Source organism: Micromesistius poutassou, assembly GCF_964030765.1.
Source record: "Micromesistius poutassou genome assembly, chromosome: 14".
Lineage (NCBI taxonomy): Eukaryota > Metazoa > Chordata > Actinopteri > Gadiformes > Gadidae > Micromesistius > Micromesistius poutassou.
In genome coordinates this window covers 13,297,154-13,318,662 of record NC_140284.1, presented here as the reverse complement: position 1 = coordinate 13,318,662, position 21,509 = coordinate 13,297,154, and the positions used below count along the sequence as shown (strand labels likewise).

At 49.5% G+C, this 21,509-nt stretch overlaps 2 protein-coding genes and 1 pseudogene across 3 annotated transcripts in view; 1 reads left to right on the top strand and 2 right to left on the bottom strand.

Moving 5' to 3' along the window:
- Nucleotides 1-21,509, top strand: part of fer1l6 (fer-1 like family member 6) — a gene marked incomplete at both ends in the record, with an annotated part of 76,380 nt that overhangs the window by 45,887 nt on the left and 8,984 nt on the right. The window contains 18 exons of the mRNA XM_084478218.1: nucleotides 165-345; nucleotides 3,409-3,515; nucleotides 3,759-3,863; nucleotides 4,948-4,993; nucleotides 5,178-5,222; nucleotides 11,356-11,435; nucleotides 11,547-11,675; nucleotides 12,371-12,505; nucleotides 12,603-12,730; nucleotides 12,979-13,149; nucleotides 13,443-13,597; nucleotides 13,705-13,844; nucleotides 14,057-14,145; nucleotides 15,170-15,268; nucleotides 15,628-15,748; nucleotides 16,554-16,674; nucleotides 17,172-17,326; nucleotides 17,666-17,766. Of these exons, the coding sequence (XP_084334344.1) occupies nucleotides 165-345; nucleotides 3,409-3,515; nucleotides 3,759-3,863; nucleotides 4,948-4,993; nucleotides 5,178-5,222; nucleotides 11,356-11,435; nucleotides 11,547-11,675; nucleotides 12,371-12,505; nucleotides 12,603-12,730; nucleotides 12,979-13,149; nucleotides 13,443-13,597; nucleotides 13,705-13,844; nucleotides 14,057-14,145; nucleotides 15,170-15,268; nucleotides 15,628-15,748; nucleotides 16,554-16,674; nucleotides 17,172-17,326; nucleotides 17,666-17,766 (2,108 nt within the window). The remainder of the gene's footprint in view (nucleotides 1-164; nucleotides 346-3,408; nucleotides 3,516-3,758; nucleotides 3,864-4,947; nucleotides 4,994-5,177; nucleotides 5,223-11,355; nucleotides 11,436-11,546; nucleotides 11,676-12,370; nucleotides 12,506-12,602; nucleotides 12,731-12,978; nucleotides 13,150-13,442; nucleotides 13,598-13,704; nucleotides 13,845-14,056; nucleotides 14,146-15,169; nucleotides 15,269-15,627; nucleotides 15,749-16,553; nucleotides 16,675-17,171; nucleotides 17,327-17,665; nucleotides 17,767-21,509) is intronic.
- On the bottom strand, nucleotides 6,430-8,220 carry LOC311358719 (annotated as a pseudogene). The gene is made up of 4 exons: nucleotides 8,169-8,220; nucleotides 7,779-8,078; nucleotides 7,029-7,687; nucleotides 6,430-6,861 (listed from the first exon to the last, which is right to left on the bottom strand). The product of its transcript is annotated as an uncharacterized misc_RNA (transcript).
- LOC311358718 (uncharacterized protein) lies at nucleotides 9,409-10,179 on the bottom strand (the record flags this gene model as incomplete). Its single annotated transcript, XM_084478845.1, has 1 exon — nucleotides 9,409-10,179. One exon carries the CDS (start codon nucleotides 10,177-10,179, stop codon nucleotides 9,409-9,411), a length of 771 nt encoding a protein of 256 aa, XP_084334971.1.

The following is a 21,509-nucleotide window of genomic DNA, read 5'->3' as shown; positions in this document are numbered from 1 at the left end:
ACACACACACACACACCCGTCACACACACACACAGCCCCCCCCCTCCACCCCCCCCCCCCACACACACACACCCCCCCCCCCCCCCCCCCCCCACTCAGCTTCTAGAGGTACTTCATCCGTCTGCTCCTTCTTGCTTCTCCTCCTGCGCCTCCTCCTCCACCAGGAGCTGCCAGAGAACGAGCTGCTCCACCCTCCGCTTTCCGTCAGTGTGGTGGACTGGCGTGCGTTCGGTCGCAGCACGCTGGTGGGAAACCACGTCATCAACAACCTCACCTTCTATAAATACACCCCAGCGCCGCCCGGCCCCGCCCCCGGCCCCGCCCCTTCCCTTCAACGCCTGCCAGGTAAACACACACCTGGGGTCACGCTGGGGTCATGACCCCTGTAACCTGGGCTCCATAGACCCGGTCAGACTGAGGTCATGATCTGGTGATCAGGATAATGGAGAAACTAGAATACACTGAAGACAAGTAGAGCAGAAGGTATTTAAATACATAAGGGTGTATTTAAATACATAAGGGGTGTATTTACATAAGGTGTGTGTTTCCATAAGGTGTGTGTTTGAATACATAAGGTGTGTGTTTCCATAAGGTGTGTGTTTGAATACATAAGGTGTGTGTTTTCATAAGGTGTGTGTTTGAATACATAAGGTGTGTGTTTGAATACATTAGGTGTGTGTTTGAATACATAAGGTGTGTGTTTGAATACATAAGGTGTGTGTTGAGAGACACTGGGGAGGTGATGGGTCAGTTAGAAATGATTGAAGCATATCATGTCTCTAACAGCTCTTCCATCTCGTGCATCAGCAGTGGGGTCAGGATTATTATCTGGATCATTGGGGAGAAGAGTAGGACATTGGTCTCCTCTAATAGTGGCAATGTTGTAGAGAACCACACATGCCACTATAATGTCACAAGCCCTTTCTGGGGTGACCCTGAGCCTGCGAAGGCACTGGAACCGGGCCTTGAGTATCCCAATGGTCATCTCCACTCTGGCTCGTGTCCTGCAGTGAGCCAAGTTGTAATGTTGCTGTGGGCCAGGGTCAAGGTCAGGGTAAGGGGTCAGCAGATAGTGCTGGCAGGGGTACCCTCTGTCTCCGAGTAGGTAACCATCGAACTCTCCTATGATAATGCAAGATAGTTTATTGTTTCAGTTGCAATAGGAGGAAACAAAATATTGATCATAGGATATAGCTATATACTGTATATAAATTCACCACAGGCAAATCTGGCACTCAGTGTAGACTCACAAAACATTTGTGAGTCATGCACAGACCCAGGCCACTTCGCTTCCACATTGTTGATCATGTGGGCTGCATCACATATGATCTTCACAGTGGAGAGCAGTAATTAGCTGTATAGTGAAGTATATTTCATTTGGAATGTTAAAAGCTACTATTTAGGCCTACCTGTACATTAATGCTGTGGACAGATTTCCTATTCACATAATCTCCATTTATTGAAGGAGCTATGATAGGAATGTGAGTGCCATCTATGCAGCCAATCACACCTGGAAACCCTCAAATATATCAAATTGACTTATTAGTGCTTCAAGTCTCAAAGCTTTATGACATGAATGAATTATTGCTTAGACTGATACCTGCAATTCTGTGGAACTCTTTGAGAAGTCTGGTGGGTCTGTGACTTGGGAACACTATAAACGTGTATAGTTGTTAGGGGAAGAGGACGAGCGAACCCAAACGCTGGACACAGGGAGACGGAGACAGGGTGAAAGGAAGTGGGATTTATTGGAACCAAGGGGTAGTCAGGCAGGCGAGAATTCGTTAACGGGCAGGCAGTCAGGCAGGTAAGGGTCCGGCGACAGGCGGGTGGTCAGGCAGGCAAGGGTCCGGTAACGGGCAGGCGGTCAAGCAGGCAAGGGTTTGGCGACAGGTGGGTGGTCAGGCAGGCGAGGGTCCGGTAACAGGCAGGTAGTCAGGCAGGCAAGGGTTCGGCGGCGGGCGGGTGGTCAGGCAGGCAGGTGTTCGACAACGGTAGACAGAACGGAGAACTAGAGGACAGGAAAAAGGGTTACAAGGAAGTCAGGGAAACTGAACTAGACTCAGAACTAGAAATAATGCTGGTAGGACCGATACGAACTTGGTAGTTGTATACAACGAACTGGCGCGGGCAGATAGAAGATCACCGACTGAAGTAGGGAATGGAGATTGCAGATTGCAGACAGGTGTGTTGGGAGAATGAGGACCAGTGGCGACAAGCGGCCACTAGATGGGGGTGTTGGACCGTGTAGCCGGACGTGGCGTAACAATAGTAGCCGTTTGTGTCACATTTCGGACAGCCCGACAGACAGTTGCCTAGGACACATGCTCTGCATCACCGACGTTATACAAAAAACTGCCGTTGGCAAAAAAACGAAGTGCAATACAAAGAATTTGCTCTGAACTGAGTGTCCACGATGTGTCATGTGAATGATGTGAGGGCTGAGAATATTGTTTATATAAATGATTGATGGTGCAGAGAAACGGAAACGCTAAAACAGGTACTCATCAGGGAATGATAAAACATCCAATTGGGGTCTAATAATCCTCTCCCGACGGAGATTTCTGCGGAGTATCTGCGCCTCGACATCAACTGGCTCTTCAATAAAAGGACACGCCATGTCTGCCACTGCCATCAGTCTGCAGGCTTCAACTTAAGAGCAGGAGAAACTCAGGGTTAATTGAAGAAAACCTGCCAGCGAGCAGGTTAGGTTGACGGAGTATGTTGCCAGGGTAACTGACTCAGAGTTAAGCTGAACTGGCTTTGTGAAACCGAAAAACCAGAGTTTCCCTCATCTCGGGGTTAACTAACTCCGAGTTTTCAATAAACCTGCTTTCTGAAACGGGCCCCAGGTCAGATGTTTCAATCTGCAGGTTCAGGATAGTTATTTGTTCTTATTTAGACGTAGGCCTAGTTAATTGTTCTTATTTAGACGTAGTTATTTCGGAATCAGTAAAATTGCCAACGTGGAGGTAACATGGTTAGGTTGGAGCATAAAGACAACAAGCACCACGTTGTATATGTTAACAATATTGTAGTATAATATATTAATATGCTATATATAAAGTTATTAAGAACGATAAATGATAATGATGTAGGTTGTTGAAGGGTAAGAGGCCGTGAGCTATTAGTCTGCGTTAGACAGAAGTACAGAGAGGAGGGAGGAGAGGAGAGAGAGGAGAGGAGAGAGAAGAGGAGGGAGGAGAGGAGAGAGAGGAGAGGAGAGAGAAGAGGAGGGAGGAGAGGGAGAGGAGAGAGGAGGAGAGAGCAGCCAGTCCTGTGCTGTGAGTGAGGAGGTGTCAGTCTATTGTGATGTGAGTGAGGAGGTGTCAGTCTGTTGTGATGTGAGTGAGGAGGTGTCAGTCTGTTGTGATGTGAGTGAGGAGGTGCTCCTGTCTGCTCCAACAGAGAAGAGCGGCTCCACCAATCAGGACGTCCTGATCACTGTCCAGGAGGAAGACCCGCCCCCAGCCCCGCCCACTGCCAGGACAGACGCTACTCTGAAGAAGAACAAAGTGAGCAAACACACACACACACACACACACACACACACACACACACACACACACACACACACACACACACACACACACACACACACACACACACACACACACACACGCTCTCTCTCTCTCTCTCTCTCTCTCACACACACACACACCGAATTGTCTGTATTATTGTTGTTGACCTTATTCGTATTCGTATTGTGTGTGTGTGTGTGTGTCTGTGTGTGTGTGTGTGTGTGTGTGTGTGTGTAGAGCTTCCGCTCCTCCAAGCGTAAGAAGCGAACCATCGCTGATGAGTCGGCTGAGAACGTCATCGACTGGTGGTCCAAATACTACGCCTCTGTGGAGAGGCTGGAGGTAGAGAGACCCCCGCACTCAGAGAGAGAGAGACTGGAGGTAGAGAGACCCCCGCACTCAGAGAGAGAGAGACTGGAGGTAGAGAGACCCCTACACCCAGAGAGAGAGAGAGAGACTGGAGGTAGAGAGACCCCTACACTCATAGAGAGAGAGAGAGAGAGAGAGAGAGAGAGACAGAGAGAGAGAGAGAGACCCCCACACTCAGAGAGAGAGAGAGAGAGACTGGAGGTAGAGAGACCCCTACACTCATAGAGAGAGAGAGAGAGAGAGAGAGACAGAGAGAGAGAGAGAGAGAGAGAGACCCCCACACTCATAGAGAGAGAGAGAGAGACTGGAGGTAGAGAGACCCCCACACTCAGAGAGAGAGAGAGAGAGACCCCCATACTCATAGAGAGAGAGAGGCCAGAAGGACCTCCTCCTCCCTCCTCATCACTCCCACCACACAGGGCAGTCCTTCCTCACCGCTGCTGTGGTGGAATTGATTGCCAACAGCTCATACAGCAGTAGAAGCTGAATCATATCAGACACTCTCACTGGATGCCTTCTCTGTCTGGTGGTCCTGAGGAGAAGTAGAGGACCTGTGAAGCTCTCCAGCCCCGGGTAGAGGCCCTGGGGTAGAGGCCCTGTGAAGCTCTCCAGCCCCGGGGTAGAGGCCCTGGGGTAGAGGCCCTGTGAAGCTCTCCAGCCCCGGGGTAGAGGCCCTGGGGTAGAGGCCCCGGTGTAGAGGCCCTGGTGTAGAGGCCCTGGTGTAGAGGCCCTGGGGTAGAGGCCCTGTGAAGCTCTCCAGCCCCGGGGTAGAGGCCCTGGGGTAGAGGCCCCGGGGTAGAGGCCCTGGGGTAGAGGCCCTGGGGCAGAGGCCCTGTGTAGCTCTCCAGCCCCGGGGTAGAGGCCCCGGGGTAGAGGCCGTGGGGTAGAGGCCCTGTGGAGCTGTCCCTTCTGTTAGATGATGAGCTGATGTGAGATGATGAGCATGTGCAGATAGAAGCAGTGCTGTACTGGTCCCAGAGGAACCAGAGGAGCCTGGTGGCTTTAATAAATGAGCATTGCATCATTTATTAAATGTATTTTTATTGTTTTGTTTCAGTCCAGACAGAAAGAAGTTTATCCCTTCCCTGCAGTGTTTGATAAAGGTACACACACGCACGCACACGCACACACGTTTCAGAGGTAGAGCAGATGGTATGAAGCGGAGGGTTGCTGGTTGGATGGTGTCAGGTGACCCCCTGCTCCTCTGTACAAACAGATTGTGAAGCCCTTTGACTGACCACTTTTTCCCTCCATTCACACACACTCTCATATTGTTGTGTTTTGCAGCTTCTTCTTTCCAGAATCTTCTGAGTGACAGCGTCACTGGTTTGGGTGAGAAAACTTCTACTCAACATTATCTCTGTATCTCTTCCTCCTGTCTCATGATAAAGTTAGGCGAGGAATTTGAAAAAATAGTCCAACAGAGAAAGTCCTGCTCTCCCTTCAGGCCTCCTGTAAAGCCCCCCCCCTCCAAATACAGGACAGGAGTGCTAGCTTCAGCGTGCTAGCTTCAGCACGCTACCTTTAGCCCCCTAGCTTTAGCCCCTAGCCCCCTCTGCCTGTGGACAGACAAACAGCAGCTCTGTGTCAGAGCACTTGATATATTGATGCTTCTTGATATATATATATATATATATATATATATATATTGATGTACTTGATATATTGATGCTTCAGAATTTGATAATAGAACAAGAAATGCTTCTTAAAGAAGTGGCCTACCCTAGCTCATTAAGTACTGATTAACTCATGAACTCATTATCTATAATTATTAGTACTAGAGCTTCTGGTTCTAGCATGGCAACTACTATTGGTTAAAATAATAAGAACAGCTTCTTCTGAAACGGAATGTTGTGTTCATTTACACTAACAGTTTCATACTTAGTGAAATAAACTAAGTGTAACAGCAGCTAAGGCAGCAACTTAACTAAATAACTAACTAACACAAATGACTGTAAAGCAGTGCCAAAATTTCAATCTTTTTAAACCATTCAACGAAAGCAAAGGCAACAGGCTGCTGGCTACTGCAGGCTACTGCAACCTAATATAAAATTAATACTAAGCCGTTATTAGGCTACATGATAAATAATAACCTATGGCGTATAGGCTAGTTAGCCGCAGACTTCATTGCATTACAAAATGGCTATATCATCCTAGCTGCCTGCTAGTAAAACTATTTTTCTTTTGCGGGGACTGGGGGGACTGGGGGAATCCTATCCTCAGCAATAGAGGAGAACTTTAGGTTATTTACATAACCCCGGTTCTCTGAGTAATATGAGTGAGATGTCTCACTATGGGATGCACGCCTGCTGCAGCCCTCAGAAGCATTAATCTCATTACGCCAATCCTGATTGGCTGGTAAACGTGTGCGTCCGCCTCAGGTAGTCCCACCTACCATAAATAGCACAGGTGGACGGCACCACATCATTCAAGATAAGCACCTCTTCTCACTCACCCAAGCAAGAAGGGCTGTCTGGTGAGACATCTCACTCATATTACTCAGAGAACCGGGGTTATGTAAATAACCTAAAGTTCTCTTTCATAATATTTCGTTCGATGTCTCACTATGGGATATGGTAGCTCCCGTATTGCCAGACAAGCTTATCAAGCGTCCACCAACCCGCAGGGAAAAATAAACCGCGCGCGCCACGCACGGAGCGGAGATGTCCAGCATATAGAAACGGACAAAAGTGAGAGGCGAGGACCAACTCGCTGCAGCACAGATGTCCTGAACAGAAACTCCCCTGAACAAGGCCCAGGATGCGGCCAAGCCCCGAGTCGAGTGTGCTCGCAGGCCCACAGGTGGCTGCAAACCCTGACTCGTATAGGCTAAAGCAATTGCCTCCCACCCAGTGGGATAGGCGCTGCTTTGTGATAGGTTTCCCCTTATGAGGATTAGCCCAGGAGACTAACAGCTGATCGCTCCTCCTGAAACCCTCTGTTTTATCCATGTAAGTGCGCACCGCACGGACTGGACACAACGCATGTGGCCGCTGCTCTCCCGGTGAGGCAGCGAAGGCCACGAGGTCAATAGGAGAACATGAGCCCACCACCTTAGGCACAAAGGCCGGGTTGGGCTTCAAAGTCATCCTTACACGTGTTTCAAGTCTGCTCCCTCCAGTGGCTCAAAAGGAGGGCCTTTAAGCCCCTCCAGAACCACAGCCAGATCCCATGGTGGTACCCGTGGTCTGGACACGGGGAGAAGCCTGCGCGCTCCCTTCATGAAACGGCAAACCAGCGGGTGCTGGCTCGCAGTTTGCTTCCCAAACCCCACGTGACAGGCGGCGATAGCTGGCAAGTACACTTTAACCGTGGAGAAGGCTTTTCGTTTGTCAATCAGGTCCTGCAAGAATGACAATATCACTCCTACTGGACACTGAAAGGGAATGTGGCAGTTTCTGTGGCACCAACCCTCAAACACTCTCCACTTACAGTCATACAGAGACCTAGTGGAGGAGGCTCGAGCACTTTGTATAGTGGAAATCACATGTTGTGAGAGTCCCACAGCTGACAGATTGAGCCACTCAGGGGCCAAGCCCACAGCGCCACGCGTTCTGGGTGCGGGTGGAAAACCATCCCTCCCCCCTGCGATAGCAGGTCCCTGCGCAGCGGGAGCTGCCAGGGCTGAGCGCGCAGCAACCGATATATCTCCGCCAGCCAATGCATCGCAGGCCAATGCGGAGCTATCAAAATCAGTGCATGGCCGTGCTCTCTCACTCTGGACAGAGTGGGGGGTATCAAGGCCAGTGGAGGGAACGCGTAAAGAAGCTTGTGCGGCCAGGCGTGCGCTAGTGCGTCTACGCCGAGGGGAGCGTTCGTGCTGCAGAGAGTAAAACAGTGCACACTGCGTGTTTTCTCTCGACGCGAACAGATCCACCGTGGCCCGACCGTAATGGGCCCACAACTGTTCCACAATCTCCGGGTGTAGAGCCCACTCCCCGTATACTGGCGCGCCCCTGGACAGCAGGTCTGCGCCCGTGTTCAGGGCTCCTGGGACGTGCGTCGCTCTCAGGGAGAGGAGACGACCGCAGCTCCACAGGATCAGTTTGCGTGCCAGCATATGCAACTGACGGGAGCGTAACCCGCCCTGGCGGTTGATGTACGCCACCGTCATCGTATTGTCCGTCCTCACCAGGACATGATGACCCATGAGAGACGGAAGGAAACGTTTCAGGGAGAGGAACACCACTGAAAGTTCCAGAAAATTTATGTGAGGCCGCTGGAGATCCACACTCCAGTGGCCCCTCACAGACCGGCCCTCGTGAATTCCGCCCCAACCTGTCAGGCTGGCGTCCGTAGTGACCACCTTCCTGGACAGGGCGGCGCCCATGGGCACCGTCCTTTCCGTGTGTCAGAAAGGACGGGGCTCGCCAGTGGCGCAGCGCCCTGACGCACCCCGGTGTGACCAGCACTCTCCGTGTGCCATGACGCACGGGATCCAGCCCGCATGAGGCCACCCAAAGCTGGAATTCCCTCATGTGGAGGCGACCGAGATGGACTACGAGGATGGCAGACGCCATCAACCCGAGTAACCGAAGACACAATCTGAATTGAACAGATTTGCCTGGATGAAAAAGCGCGAGACATGCCCTGAAAGTTTTCACTCGTTCCGCCGAGAGGCGCGCTGTGAAAGTCACCGAGTCCAGAGACAATCCCAGAAACATTATGTCCCGTGCCCGGGACAGCATGCTCTTTTCCGCGTTTATCACGACACCCAGATCGAATAGGTGTCGTATGAGAATACGTGTGTGCGCCCTGGCCTCCTGCTCCGACTGTGCAAACAGCAGCCAGTCGTCCAGATATGTGGCCAAGCGGATGCCCTGCCGTCTCAGCGGGGCTATTGCCGCTTCCGTGCACCGCACAAACACCCTCGGGCTTAAAGACAGACCGAAAGGGAGCACGCGGTACTCGTAACAGATCCCCTGGAAAGCGAATCTCAGATACTTTCTGTGGGGAGGATAGATTGGGATGTGGAAATACGCGTCTTTCAGATCGACAGAAGTGAACCAATCGTTCTGTCGCACAAGGCGCAGCAGGGATGCATGTGTTAGCATCCTGAACTTGTATTTCCTGAGAAATTTGTTCAGAGCACGTAGATCCAGGATAGGGCGAATCCCGCTCCCCCCTCGTTTGGGAACCAGAAAATACCTGGAGTAAAAACTGCTCTGACACTGTGCGGGAGGAACGACACAAATTGCAGAACCATAGCTCCCATCGCTCTTCCCGCGGCCTGGACCGCGCAGCGTTGGACATGGAGACACAGGTCGGTAATGACCGGTATCTCCTCCCACGTGACTGGGTCCTGAGTTTGCACAAAATCCTCACATAACTCAGCCTGATAAGCCGTGAGCAGGGAGAGGACATTGAGCGCTCTGGCCGAAAGCGCCGCCGCCTTATAAGCCTTTTCAGTCAGAGCTGACTGAAAATGGTCAGACTTGGATGGCAGGCTAGGGCTCCGGGAGGACACCGCTGACAGCTGAGGGTGAAGGTGCGCTGCAACGAGTGGCTCTCCATCGCCTCACAGTCGAGGGACGAGGCACCGGGAATCGGGCTCCTGCTGCTGTAAGGGCGGTCTCTCCACGAGCGCGCCATCATCTAGCATCTCTGGGAAGACGGGGAGAATTTGCTTCGTCGCACTCTTGGCCAAGGGCAATTTCTTCCCCTCGTAGCGGGATCTAGTGGTCTCAGCTACGACAGCGGGCCAGGGGATGGCCAGCCGGGCAGCGGCGCGTTTGCACACGTCGAACATGTCCGAGCTGGGGAGGGGAGAAGCTGGTGTGCTACTCTCACCTCCGTCCCAAGAGGTTGCGGGCTGCGCAGCCCGGGCCGGAGTGATGAATATGTCGTCCTCTTCTTCATTCTCTGATATGAGGAGTTCCGAGGTACCATCTTCATCGTCCCCATAGTCCAGTTCAAGGACGTCTTCCTCCTGCGGGGGAACTGCGGCCAGGTCGAGCTGGGAGCCCCAGCTGGCGCTAGCCTCCGGTGTCGCTACCGCGGCGACCCCCGTCTCCTCTCCAGCCTTGACGGCGGCGCCGTCGGAAGGGAGATAGGGGTCATGTCCAGACAAGCTAGCTTGGCGGGCTAGCCGTCTGCGGAGACTCTTGACGGTGTACACTGCACAGCATTGACACGAGCCGGGGACGTCGATAGCTAGCCGGGCGTGTTCCAGCCCCAGGCAGCTCGAGCAGACCTGGTGTGGATCCTTACTCGCTATCTTATTCCCGCAGTGACAGAGTCGGGCTCCAGAGTCTCCGTGCCCTCTGGTGTGAGGGGTTTCAGCCTCCATTCCTCGCGAGCTGACGTGCAGGCAGGGAGTCGAGGCAGTTAGCTGGTGTGCTAACTGTGAAGAAGTCGAGAAATTAGCTGGTGCGCTAATACTCTGTGCTCGAACTGCCGTGGTGGGGCGTCGAGGACAGTGCTGACCAAGTCGTGGAGCACAAGGAAAGCACTGGGTTCAACTTCGATCTGAGTCTCCAAGGCTAGTAGCGCCCGGCGACAGAAGCTAGATAAGATCTGTCTGTGGACAGTTAAGCTAGATAGCCCTGGACGCGAGATGTGCTCCGAGTGAGAAGAGGTGTTTGAATGACGTGGTGCCGTCCATCTGCGCTATTTATGGTAGGTGGGACTACCTGAGGCGGACGCACACGTTTACCAGCCAATCAGGATTGGCGTAATGAGATTAATGCTTCTGAGGGCTGCAGCAGGCGTGCATCCCATAGTGAGACATCGAACAAAATATTATGAAAGAGAACCAAAGTGTTCAACCACTCTGTCAAAGGTTCTTTATTCGGTTCTCGGCTCTTCCTTGAATGCCAGGGAACAGAATCTCAATCCGGCAGCGACAAACTTCCATGGAGTGGTGTGGAGGACTCAGGCTCAGCTAAAGCCAGCCTGGCCCTCACAGCCTACAGCCACATTACATCCAACAGGACACAAGTCATGCTTTAGATTTCATTATTACACGGCTCTTCTCAACGCTGTAGAACGCTCCGTTCACTTGCATGGGCCTTCCTGACTTCCGGTGGTGAATTATTTTTCAATAATGACCGTTGCTAAGCATATAATGACCGCTGTCAAGGAAAGTGGATTTTTTCACGTCTTTCGTATCACTCCACAAGTAGTCCGGTAACTTATCAACCCCAGCGGATTCGGTTGCTAAGCGACGTCAACGTCTTTGGACTATTTCTCTTCTGATCAACACTACGAATGGTAATTGTGAAAAGACACCGTGTGACGTTATTTTTTCGTTTTGGCAAGTAGCCATGTAATAAGCGGGATAATGTACAGAACATCGCCGATCATTATCTAAAATAAGCCCCTTCAGGGCGAAGCAAGACCCCTCCACTTCGTGTCGGTGTCCGGTTCGCCCTGCCGGGGCTTATTTCCCGATAATGATCAGCGTTCTATACATTATCCCTTACTTATGTACTTATTATATGCTGTTATGCTTTTGATTGGACAGTCAGCAGCCAATCAGAAACAGAGAAGAAGAAGCAGAAAACGAAAGGAGCGCTGACCCCAACCAACCTAGCTACACTACAGGTACACGCACACACTCCCACATACACACATGTGCGCTGCTGTCCTCTTATCCTGGTGTGTGTGTGTAGCTGTATGATAAGGAGCTGTCCTCTTATCCTGGTGTGTGTGTAGCTGTATGATAAGGAGCTGGAGGTGCTCTTCGCTCCGTTCGATGACTGGGTGACCTCGTTTGACCTCTACCGGGGCAAGGCCAACGACTCTGACAGCTCCAATGACCACCGATTTGTGGGGAAGTTCAAGGTAATGCATTTACCACATAATGCACATTTACACACTCACACACACACACACACACACAGGAACACACACACACCTGCATGCACATGTTGTATGAATCTAAATGCGACTTCTGATGCAGGGATTTGATCATATAATGTGTTGGTGGTTGGAATTTGAGCATCCACTGTAGCAAGGAGTTAGGTTGATGATTTAAGAATAATTATCACTAGTATTTACTCAGGACAAGCTGAGAGGTCAACTCTGGGACTCTGTTGGGAAGAGAACAGCCAGGGATCTTCTTTGCTGTCCTCCCTGCTCTGTGTCAGGTGACCTGCTCTGTGTCAGGTGACCCGCTCTGTGTCAGGTGACCCGCTCTGTGTCAGGTGACCCGCTCTGTCAGGTGACCTGCTCTGTGTCAGGTGACCCTTGAACATAAGATGGTGTGAGGACAGGGATGTGTTCCCTGGGTGGTGTCCCAGGTCTCCAGAGGGTCTCAGACCTGGGTGGTGTCCCAGGTCTCCAGAGGGTCTCAGACCTGGGTGGTGTCCCAGGTCTCCGGGGGTCCTCAGACCTGGGTGGTGTCCCAGGTCTCCGGGGGTCCTCAGACCTGGGTTTGAACGTTGAATGTTGTGAGGACTTTGTGCTGGGGATGGATCAGAAGCTAAGTGGTCTTGGATGTTTCAGGCTCTGATCATGTGATGTGTGCCTCCCTGCAGGCCCGGTTCCTTCTGATCAAGCTGGACCCGGAGGAGGAGGAGGAGGAGGAGGAGGACCTGGGTCAGTTACGGGTCAACCGCGGAATCCCCCCCAACGGACCCACCAAGGTCCTGATCCGGGTCTACATCGTCTCGGTGAGTCCTGAGTCCTACGGTGGATCTATGTTGTGATGTTTTCTCTGTTGTGTTGTCTTTGATTGTGTTGTCATGTTGTTGTGTTGTGTGTCTCCAGGCATCAAACCTGCACCCTGCGGATGAGGACGGGAAGTCGGACCCCTACATCGTCCTCCGCCTGGGGAGGAAGGAGATCAAGGACAGAGAGAACTACATCCCCAAGCAGCTCAACCCCCTGTTCGGGAGGTACTGCTCACACCTCAGGATTCATACACACATTCTTTACATTAGAGACATTCTGCTCATCTCTCCTCTTCTCTACTCCTCTCCTCTCCTCCTTTACTCTTCTCCTTTCTATCCTCTCCTCTCCTCTCCTCTTCTCCCTCCTCCTCTCCCTCCTCTCCTCCTCTCCCTCCCCTCCTCCCCTCCCCTCCTCCTCTGTATCCTCTCCTCTCCTCCTCCTCTGTATCCTCTCCTCTCTGCTCCTGGTCCAGGTCCTTTGAGTTCCAGGCAGTCTTCCCCCAGGACTCCGTCCTATCAGTGCTGATCTACGACTATGACCTGGTGGGAGGAGACGACCTGATTGGAGAGACCAGGATCGACCTGGAGAACCGCTTCTACAGCCGCCACCGAGCCACCTGCGGCCTGCCCAGTGAATACAGCCTGTACTAGAACTATATCTATAGAATACAGCCTGTACTAGAACTATATCTATAGAATACAGCCTGTACTAGAAGAACTATATATATATATATATATATGTATATGTATGGAGTATATCAAGTAGCCATCTGCGGCCTGCCCAGCGAATACAGCCTTTACTAGACACCGTCTATACCACGCTGTACAGTATATCAAATAGAAATACTAGATCTGTATATAGACTCACTCCATACCTCTGGTCTCTCTATATGAGGTGTAAGATGAGCTGCTGGTCTCTCTATATGTGTATGTGTAGGGCGGGCTACAACGCGTGGAGAGACAGTCTGAAGCCCTCTGAGCTGCTGGCTAAGCTGTGCAGAGACGGCCGTCTGGAGGAGCCGATGTTCCGACCGGGCAGGATCACGGTGGGAGACAAGGTCTTCACCGGCAAGACCGTCTTCATGGACGAAGGTACCACACCCTCGTCTTCATCACAGTGCTGATGAGGATGAGGAAGGTAATGGTGATGATAATGAAGATGATGATTGTGATGATTGTGATTGTGATTGTTCTGCCAGACGTGGCGGTGGAGTCCTATGAGCAGCTGTCTCTGAAGGTCCTGCACCGCTGGGGGGAGATGCCCTCAGGCTGCAGGCTGGTCCCGGAGCACATCGAGACCCGGACCCTGTTCAACAAGGCCCGGCCCGGCCTGGACCAGGTAGTGGGGCGGGGCGGAGTCTGCAAGACCAGGGGTGGATGGGGTGGATTTATATTGTGTGTGTGTGTGTGTGTGTGTGTGTGTGTGTGTGTGTGTGTGTGTGCGTGCATATATGTGTGTGTGTGTGTGTGTGTGTGTGTGTGTGTGTGTGTGTGTGTGTGTGTGTGTGTGTGTGTGTGTGTGTGTGCCTGCCTGCGTGTGTGTGTCTGCAGGGTCAGGTCCAGATGTGGGTCGATATGTTTCCTGCAGATCTTCCTCATCCTGGACCCTCAGTGGACATCTCTCCTCGCAAGCCCAAAGGGTGAGCCCTGCGTGTGTGTGTGTACGTGCATGCATGTGTGTGTGTGTCTCTATTTATTCCGCGTGTGTCTGTGTGTGTGTGTGTGCTTGTGCGTGCGTGCGTGTGTGTGTTCTATACACTTTTACAGTCTAAACATGTTATCATTACAGTATAAACCTGCCTTACATTCAGACCACAACGCTCGGTCATCCTCTATTCATAGGTCAAAGGTCACACCCCGCCAGCTGCCTGGTTGCCTTGGCAACGTTAAACTACAGCGCCACTAATGGCTGCTGGCCAGATGTTTAGGCTCCGCCTCTAACCATCATTCTGCTGTTAGAAGAAACATGTATAAAACCGTTATGAAAACAAACAAAGCCAATAAAAGAAAATTAACCAAAAACGTGAAAATAAAAAAAAACATTAGGTGACGGTTAAAACAAATGCAATATAAACAAACTTACTCTCTAACATTCAATCTGACACATACATGTGTCAGATGTGTAAGATATGATATGTAGTTGGTTTGATCAACGTCTACTTGGTAAATAGTACCAGGGGTTTTATTCAAAAGGCTGACGGCAAAGGGGTCTGACCTGGTGGGTGGGTCTACTGCCAGGCTCCAGGGTGGACTGGAGGACTAGGCTCTCTCTCTCAGGGTGGACTGGAGGACTAGGACTACAGAGAGTAAATGAACCCCAGAGTGGTGTGGAGGGTCTCTGTCAGCACAGCTGCTCTTCACCACAGGGGATCTCAGCCCTTTGACTCCAAACAGAAAGGCTGGAGGTGGGTGGGGCGTAGAGATGAAGTGTATTCATATCAAAACTTGTAGTGAGTAGATATTACACAGAAATGTACCATGTGCCCAACATGCAGGGGGGGCCCAGGGTCCAGTCAGCACAACGCTTCAACTGAAAACATCCTCTTAAATCCTCCTACTTCATATGAACTAGGATGAATACTGATGGAGAATTTTATCTGGTTTCGATGTTATATGTTTAGGGCATTTATGCGTGTGTGTGTGTGTGTGTGTGTGTGTGTGTAGGTACGAGCTGCGTATCATCATCTGGAACACTGAGGATGTGGTTCTGGAGGACACCAACTTCTTGACGGGACAGCAGTCGAGTGACATCTACATCAAGGGGTGGGTCACTAGAGTGACATCTACATCAAGGGGTGGTCACTAGAGTGACATCTACATCAAGGGGTGGTCACTAAAGGGACTGATCTGAACTGGCAGAGGCCCGTTGAGATGTCTACCGTGAGCAACGAAGAGTATACCATCATCTTAATGTGTGTGTGTGTGTGTGTTTCTGTGTCTGTGTGTGTGTGTGTGTGTGTGTGTGTGCGCGAGCATGTCTGTGTCTGTGTGCGCATGTGTGTGCGTGTACGTGTGTGTGTGTGTGTGTGTGTCTGTGTATGTGTCTTTGTGTGTGCATGAGTGTGTACGTGTGTACGTGTGTGTACGTGTGTGTGTGTCTCTGTGTGTGTGTGTGTGTTCAGGTGGCTGAAGGGTCTGGAGGAGGACAGACAGGAGACAGACGTTCACTACAACTCTCTGACCGGAGAAGGAAACTTCAACTGGCGCTTTGTGTTCCCCTTCAACTACCTCCCTGCTGAGAAGGTGAGGAGAGAGGAGAGAGGAGAGAGGTCTGTGTGCCTGTCCTCTGCTCTGTGTGTCTGTCCTCTGCTCTGTGTGTCTGTATGAGCTAAGGGACGCCACCTCTCAGTTGGAAATATGCTCAGCAGAGAATAAGACTGATTCAGCACATTCTGACCCAGCAGTTGTAATATTAGAAACAGCGATACTTACCTTCAGGGACTGTGTAACAGTTTATTGTGTACACAGCCAGTAAAATGAGGACAAGAAATATTCTCAGTGAGCTGTGATGAGGGAACATGAAGACACAGAGAGCAGGAGAGAGGATGTGAACATGAGGTAGATAAGGGCCTCCAGCGTCATTTAAGTCTTTGAACTTTGAAGAATTTCACAGGAAGTTATTACAATGTATTACAAAGGTTGACATTTGATATTTGAAACTTTTCAGGTCATTGAAGCAAGATACATCTTTTTTACACATTGGAAAATGTGCCACACATATGTCCTTGATATAAGGAAATAATATGTTGAATATTGTAATAGTATGAAAATGGTCAAATGTCCAGTCTTCAGAACCAGAGTAATGTGAAGACCTGCGCCCTTTCAGATTGAGCTGTTTGGTTTTCATGACCAATACAGTCTGGTCCACGCTGTGCCCCGATGGGGCCGCTCCGTCTCATGTTCTGCTCATGATATTAAGGAGGGGTGTGTGTGTGTGTGTGTGTGTGTGTGTGTGTGTGTGTGTGTGTGTGTGTGTGTGTGTGTGTGTGTGTGTGTGTGTGTGTGTGTGTGTGTGTGTGTGTGTGTGTGTGTGTGTGTGTGTGTGTAGGTGCTGGTGATCTCCAAGCGGAGCAGTATCTTCTCTCTGGACCGTTCTGAACAGAAGCTCCCGGTCGTTCTGGTCCTTCAAGTCTGGGACTTCGAGAGGCTGTCCTCAGATGACTTCCTGGGTACGTGTGTGTGTGTGTGGGGGGGTAAATATATTCATATATACATTAACATTCAAAAGTTTGGGGTCACCCAGACAATGTCATGCTCTTCTTCTAAACTCACACATTTATTTAGAACAGTTTTCAGCTGTGCTAACATAATTGCAGGGTTTTCTAATCATCAATGAGCCTTTTAACACGATGAGCTAAACAGTGTAGCATTAGGAGGAGTGATGGTGGCTGTGGGCCTCTGTACACCTATGGAGATATTTAAGATAGAATAGTCCTTTACCACATTAACAAGGTCTAGACTGTACTTCTGATTCATTTAATGTCATCTTCATTGAAAAAAACAGTGCTTTTCTTAAAAAAATAAGGACATTTCTAAGTGAGCCCAACATGTTGAAGGGTATTTATATATATATATATATATATATATATATATATATATATATATATATATATATATATATATATGTATGTGTATGTGTGTGTGTGTGTGTGTGTGTGTGTGCCAGGCTCGGTGGAGCTGGACCTCCACTCCTTCCCCAGGGGGGGGAAGTCGTCGAAGAGCTGCAGGCAGGAGGCTCTGCAGGAGGGGGACCGCATCTCCATCTTTCAGCAGAAGAGATCCAGGGGCTGGTGGCCCTTAGAGAAGGCTGGGGGCCTCACTGTACGACACACACACTACAGCGGGGGCCCCTAGAGAAGGCTGGGGGCCTCACTGTACGACACACACACACACACACACACACACACACACACACACACACACACACACACACACACACACACACACACACACACACACACACACACACACACACACACACACAGGGGGCCCTTAGAGAAGGCTGGGGGCCTCACCATACCATATTCTATTATAGACTATATATACATATCTAACATATATACACATCAAACATACACACAGACATGTATACAAAGATCTTAATTCATACGTGTATGACCCCTCTGACATGTTTGACTGGCGTGATGCGGCCCCTCCCAGGGTAAGGTGGAGGCGGAGTTTCACCTGGTGACATCAGAGGAGGCAGAGAAGCACCCGATTGGTCGAGCCCGCAAGGAACCAGAACCTCTGGATAAACCAAAGTAAGACATTACCTAGACCCACCTGGACTAGACCCACCTGGACTAGACTCACCTGGACTAGACCCACCTGGACTAGACCCACCTGGACTAGACCCACCTGGACCCACCTGGACTAGACCCACCTGGACTAGACCCACCTGGACTAGACCCACCTGGACTAGACCCACCTGGATTCTCCTGGACTAGACTCACCTGGACTAGACTCACCTGGACTAGACACACCTGTGCTGTGTTCCGATATCCATACTTCCATCTTCTTCTTTTCATGTCTTTGAAGCTGGTTGGCTATATGACAGTTTTCCATTTCTTTACATAGTCCTTTGCGTTTCTATTGAACACTGTGAGATCCTTTGAGTTGCCCTGGTTGGGTAGTAGGGGGCAGGCAAGGCAGTGCTGCATTGTATGGTCCTCTTCTCCACATTCACAGGTGGTTTGGCCAGTTTCATAGCCCCATCTGGCCATGGCAGCTTTTGATCGCCCTGTTCCTGTTCTTAGGCGGTCAAGCGTCTTCCCCTGGACCCATGGTGCTTCTGAGCCCGGAGGGAGTCAGAGTCTGGTTTCTTCCCGTGATGCTATTAGGGGCTGGACATGGCTGAGAAAGCTTCTCCTGGACTTCAGCCATAGGGCCGGGGGTACACGTCCAGTGGTGGAGGAGGTGGTGTTCATCACTGATGGCCTTGGTCATCTCTACTTGGCTGGGGACTTCCCGTCTCACATCAGCAGGGGCAATGCCAGCGAGGAGGTGCAGGTTGTTTATGTTGGTGATTGAGCGGCAGGTGCTATTCAACACTGGGTCTAGCTTGTTGGCATGGGATGATCTCTCATACTCCGCACAGGAGTAGCACAGGGCCAGAGCAGTAGATCTTAATGTGTGTGCTGTGGCTCCCCACTTGGAGTTGGTTAGCTTTGGGAGGATGTTATTTCAGGAGTTTACTTTCAGTTTGGTGTTTTGACGTGCTCCTTATAGGATAGAGTGTGATCCAGTGTTACACCGAGGTACACAGGGTTGGTGCAATGCTCAAGAGGTGTTCCAGACCATGTGATGTTAAGGGCTCTGTTTGCTTCCTGGTTCCTGAGATGGAACGAGCAGGCTTGGGTCTTCCCACTGTCTGCGTGTAGGTGGTTGTGCTCGTAGTAGAGGTGAAGCTCATCTAGGGCTGAGGTGAGATTAGCTTCTACAGCTTCACACTCTCTGGGGATGTTACACAGAGGTGGTCAGCGTAGATGAACCGCTCAGTGTTCTGGTCCATTGGCTCTGGTCATTGGTGTAGATGTTATATAGTAGTGAGCCAGCACACTGCCTGGAGGTAAGCCATTCCGTTGTCGTCGCCAGCGACTTTGCTTGTTGTTAAGGACAACATAGAAGCGCCTATCTTTCAGGAGGGCTCTGATGAGGTCTGTGAGTGCCAGGTCTTTGGTATTCTCCAGGATCTTTTTCAGGAGGAGGCGGTGGTTCACAGTGTCCTTTATGGAGCCCGTCGTCCTCCGCTGGAAGGTGGGCGATGTTCCCTTTAAGATCTTCTTGGAAGCCAGGCCAGTTCGCTTTCTCAAAGTTTAATCTTCTCCGGAAAGGAACTGTGGCTGGGGTAACTGCAGCATTGACTGTAAGACCAATGGGGCGGTGGTGGGTCTTTGGCAGTGGTTTCAGTACCAGCTTCTTGCTCAATCCAGAGATGTTATGGCTGACAAACACAATATCAATATGGTTCTATCCGGCTTTCCATCGCCCGCTATTAAAGGACTTTGGTTGTTTGGCATCATGGATCAGGTAGAGCTGGTTGGTTTCGGCCCATGCTTCGACTGCATCTCCATCGTCATTGTTTCCAGCGTATCCCCATTGTGAGCTGTGGCTGTTGAAGTCTCCAATCACTATCCTTGGTTTCCCAGCTGCTGGTATTTCTGGCATCAGGAAAGGTGTGGGAGGTGGTAGACGGAGGTAATTCCTCTGAGCTCAGCGGTTCAATGCTGTTTTCTTTTTAATACTTAGTTTTTATTGAGCATTTTTGCAACAAAACAATGATATAGACAGTACAGATAACAGATACAACTGTCGGCATGACAGTATTCTTTTGTTATTATCGCAAATGTTGCATGGGTCACAGAGGTTGTAGAATTGACTTAATAGCTACCGGAAAGCAGTATTATAAGATATCAGACATCACAACACATCACAAACCATACCCTTATTTTAGCAAATATATATTCCATTTTGTCCATCTTGCAATATATAAATCATACTCCAATCTAAGCAAAAGAGTTAACCTTTCCATCTCGTGAATCTCTTTAATAATTTCTAGCCAATTATCTATTGTAGGTGGATCGGCCTGTAACCATTTGCGAGTAATGGCTTTTTTTGCTGCTGCAGTTAATATTTTCAGAAGATATTTATCAGTTCTCGGTAATTCTTCTGGAAAATCACCCAAATACAATGATACACACGTCAATGGAATCTGTATCCCCAGAATTTGCTTCATAATTTCCCAGATTTCCTCCCAAAATCTTTTTAATTTTAGACAGTCCCAAAAGATGTGATAATGGTTTGCTCCTATTACACCACAGTCCCTCCAGCATGGATGGTTTGATGATGTTATATGCATTTTCAATTTAGGAGTAATGAAGTAGCAAACGAGGTTCTTCCAGCTAAATTCACGCCAGTAACAGAACAGGTTGTAGAGAAAACATTTTCACATATATTCTCCCATTGTTGGGAGGTTATTGTGTCATGTAGTTCCTTTTCCCATCTCTCCTTAATGTAACTTGTGGAAGTTCCTCTGCCATTTGCTATTCCCTGATATAGTTTTGAGATGATTGATTTAGTACTGCTATTGTACGTTTGTATTATCAATTGTATAATCCCATTAGGTTCCAGATTTGTCTGCTTTTTGTCAATCTCTTAAGAAGTAGTGGCGTAACTGCAAATATCTGAAAAAATCCTCTTTTTCTAAATTGTATTTTTCTCTAAGCGTCTGGAAGCTTTGTAGTGTGTTCTTTTCTATTATGCTATAGTAAGCAGTGATTCCTTTATCCATCCAGAATTTAAACCTAGAGTCCATACAATTTGGTTTGAAATCTGAATCAAATGCAATCCATCTAAGTTGTTTTAACTGGGTCCATAAGTTTAATTGTTTTATGACATCAAACCAGGTATTTAAAGTAAAGGAAACCAAGGGATTAATGTCTTCTTGATTAATTGAAAATAGTTTATGGTCCCCAATCATTGCTTGTATTGGTATGCATTTGTACAATCTCTCAATCTCCTTCCATTTGGCCTCATATCTGTCATCACTCCAAAGAACTATTGTTTTCATTTGGGCAGCAAGGTAATAATCCCTAAGATTAGGAAGAGACATTCCACCTCTTTCTTTACTGGTTTTTAATGTACTATATTTAATCCTAGGTTTCTTTCCCATCCAAATAAATCGAGAAATGAGTTTGTCCCAATCGTGAAACTGTTTAATTGGAATTTTTACTGGTAAAGACATAAACAGGTAAAGCAGCCTGGGTAGAATAAATGTTTTAATAGTCTCAATTCTAGCACTGAAACTCAATAAGAATGTTGTCCAGTGATTCAGATCTTCTTTAATTTTCTTGCTCACCGTATCATAGTTTTTTTTATATAGGTCACTGGGACAGTGGGTTAACCAGACTCCTAAGTATTTGATTGCCTTTCGAGACCAATCAACTGGAAGTCTTTGCCTAAGGTCCGGTGGCGGATTATAGTTGTATGTTAGTATTTGTGTTTT